The sequence below is a fragment of the Apis dorsata genome, unplaced genomic scaffold, assembly GCF_000469605.1.
Source record: "Apis dorsata unplaced genomic scaffold, Apis dorsata 1.3 scaffold_634, whole genome shotgun sequence".
NCBI classification, from domain to species: domain Eukaryota; kingdom Metazoa; phylum Arthropoda; class Insecta; order Hymenoptera; family Apidae; genus Apis; species Apis dorsata.
The window spans coordinates 112,489-115,525 of NW_006263828.1; the positions used below are offsets into that span (position 1 = coordinate 112,489).

The following is a 3,037-nucleotide window of genomic DNA, read 5'->3' on the forward strand; positions in this document are numbered from 1 at the left end:
CAGGGATTGGTTTCGTATATTCGACACGACGATCTTTGACCGAATCGAGTACGGATTAAAAGGATCGATTAAAAGCGGCTTACCAGCTCGAGGGAACATAACTCTAGCAAGCGCTGTGTCGCGTTCTCCCTTGCCTCTGCTTCTGCCCCCAATGCTACCAGTGAGATCTGAAAGCACACCGCGACACCATTTTTTTCTTTTTTTTTTTTTTTTTATCGATTCGAACGTCGACATTCATACAAAAGGAGAAAGAGAGAGAGGGGAAAAAGATTTGAAACGGTTGGGGGAAAATATAGGAGGGAGAAGGAAAAGAAGAAGAAGAAAAAAAAAACGGCACAGCTGTGTACTATCTGCTGATGTTGATGGGAATTTCCACGATTCGGAATTCAAGATACGACGCATTAGAAGTTATTAAGAATCAAGGACACGAGCACGCTTCACGAGTCGCCACGATTTCCTGTTGTCCGTCTCTGAATGACAATAGACCGCACGGATATCGACTGTTCTACCATTTAGAGGCTCATTCGAAATGCAATCGACGTACACCACCACGAGGACGACGTACAAGTCTATTTCGTAGTCTCGTCACGGTTACGAGTTACGACTATCCATTGGCGTGCGGTGGGTCCTGTTAGGACTTGGGACACAGCCTGGGTCACAGGTTGTATTCGTTTTTAACGTTAATTCTCTATCGATCGAGTGTACATCTCTTTCTCTCTGTCTCTCTCTTTGTTTCTCTCTTTCCACCTCTTCTCCATTGATGACGATTTATTTATGAAAGAAAAGAGTAATGAAAAAAAAGAAAAAAAAAAAAAAAAAAAAGAAGGGGAGAAAGAAGCGCGTGTAAAGTTTTTAAATAGAACTTTTCACAGTTGAACTGTTGCAAATGTTAAGGGCGTAAACGATAGCGAACCGAGGAGACGAAGCACATATTTCTGTCGTGGTATATTCTGGGAGCTATGCACAGCCGAGCCGCGTCGCCATTTCGAAAGGGGGTGCATTTTTCTTGTGCAAACTTTTCGAATGTAAATGTTATTCCAACCCTGCAAAATCGAACCCTCCCCCTCCTATTAATCCTCGTATCGCGTCGAGATATTCAGCAATCCGTATCAATTTTACCTGTGTATCATTACTTTAATCCGAACTTTTTTTTTTAGAGAAATTTAAAATATATATTATACTATACAGAGATATAAATAAAACGCTCGAAGCATCTCTCTTGCCACGCAATAGAACTTCCGGCCATTTCGACCGGACGCGACCACCACCACCAGATCTGTTAATCACTCGGTTCACGTTTCGCGATAATAATAATAATAACAACAACAATAATAATAATAACAATAATTTATAGGCGACGTGTATACGAAATTAAAACCGATATTAAAATATTTATCGCAGACCACCCCGCAACGTATGGGCCGAATGGAATTTCGTAGAAGAAAGAAAAAAGAATCTTCCTAGACGCGATTCCCTCTCCCTCGCGGCTACAAATTGCACGGAAACACGATATCATTGATACCGGTGTGCCTGGTTCACGGAGTGTGGAGCGCGTCAATTCGTAATATTTGCGTATGAATGAGCCGAGCGGGACCCCCGGGGGGGTCGTGCGTAAATCTCTCAGCGGGCCCTAGTGTCTCCGATATTATCTCGAGAAGGAGGGGGGGAGGGCCCGAGGCAACTTTTAAAGAAGCTGCACAACCACGCGTGCACCCCGCGTACCACGAACGAACCTGTGGCCCCTGTCGAAAAACCACCGCTCGCGCGCTTCCTCTTTTTCTCCTTTCACCTTTCCACCCGCTGCTTCCATCCTTCTCGCGCCGTTTCCTTTTTATTTCCCCCCTCCCTCTTCCAGACCTCCTAATATATCCGTGGACACGGCATATTTCGTATCCACCTTTTATCGTGGCTCGGGGTTCGGGCCAACCGATATTTATCAACCCAGTGCAGCGATATCGCGTTCGTGAGGCGAAATTATATTCCTCGAAAATTGTCTTTTTCAAGATTCCCACGGGGATCTTTAACGCGCGTATAATTTAATAGACACGGGCTCGGCGCATGCGTGGCTCGTGGTGCGCATGCGCTTTTCGAGTGTTACCAAGTGTGCCGTTCTTTCAAGAATGATAAGAATAAAAGTAAAGAGGGAGACGTGTATACCTTGGAGCAGTCGTTGCGACAAGATCCGGCGGCCAAGGAACAGCAGGACATCTCTGGAACAAATAAAGAATAGATGCGGATTTTGTTTCTTTTTTTTTTTTTTTTTTCCTCGATGCATGCGAAAACATATGGAGTGGGTAGAAGAGGGACGCGAGTCGATTTCTTTCTCCAAATTTTCCCCGGACACGAAGCAGACGCGTGTCCTGCGTTGCGTCAACAGAGAAAGAGAAAAGGATCCGCCTTTGTGGTGGCGGATGAGGGTGTACACGTCAAAATTTGAAAGCCTTCAAACCTCTCTTCCTCCTTTCTCCTTCCGTGAAAAACGAAACGGACCAAGAAATTATTATTATTATATCGCCTGGAAAATTACTCGTTAATATATTCCAGATTATTTTTTCCCCTCTCTTCCTCGAGTTTTATCTTCCATCAACTCTATCTTCTATTATTATTTTCTATATATATGTGTGTGTGTGTGTGTAGTTTGGATATATATTACTTTTATTAAACGATCTCGCGGTCGTGTCACATTCCCCGTCCCGGCGTAAGCGATCTTTTACGACTTTACGGGCGTAATATGCGGGTCCAGTCGAACTGGCTTTTGTCGAACGGGGATCGAAATCGTGAGTGGCGAGCGCACAATAAACGATGCACGCGAGACACAGAGTGAGGGAGGGCAGAGACAGAAGAGGAGGGTTCGAAGCGTGTTACAATTAAGTTAATAGATAGCAGTCGGGCACAAATGGCGGCTATGGTGTTTCTCTCTGCGTGACTCTCGGGTATAGTACACGCTTTCCATTCGTCGAGCGATCCGTTTTTTTCGTTCGATTATGTCGTTGCAATTTTTTTTTTTTTTTTTTTAATCCCTTTTACATACTTCTTT

At 44.3% G+C, this 3,037-nt stretch overlaps 1 protein-coding gene across 1 annotated transcript in view; it reads right to left on the reverse strand.

Annotated features, from left to right (window-relative positions):
* LOC102679598 (reversion-inducing cysteine-rich protein with Kazal motifs) overlaps window positions 1-3,037 on the reverse strand; it is a 12,402-nt gene that overhangs the window by 3,924 nt on the left and 5,441 nt on the right. The window contains exons 2-3 of the mRNA XM_006621734.2: window positions 2,158-2,210; window positions 84-167 (exon numbers count right to left, since the gene is read on the reverse strand). Of these exons, the coding sequence (XP_006621797.1) occupies window positions 84-167; window positions 2,158-2,210 (137 nt within the window). The remainder of the gene's footprint in view (window positions 1-83; window positions 168-2,157; window positions 2,211-3,037) is intronic.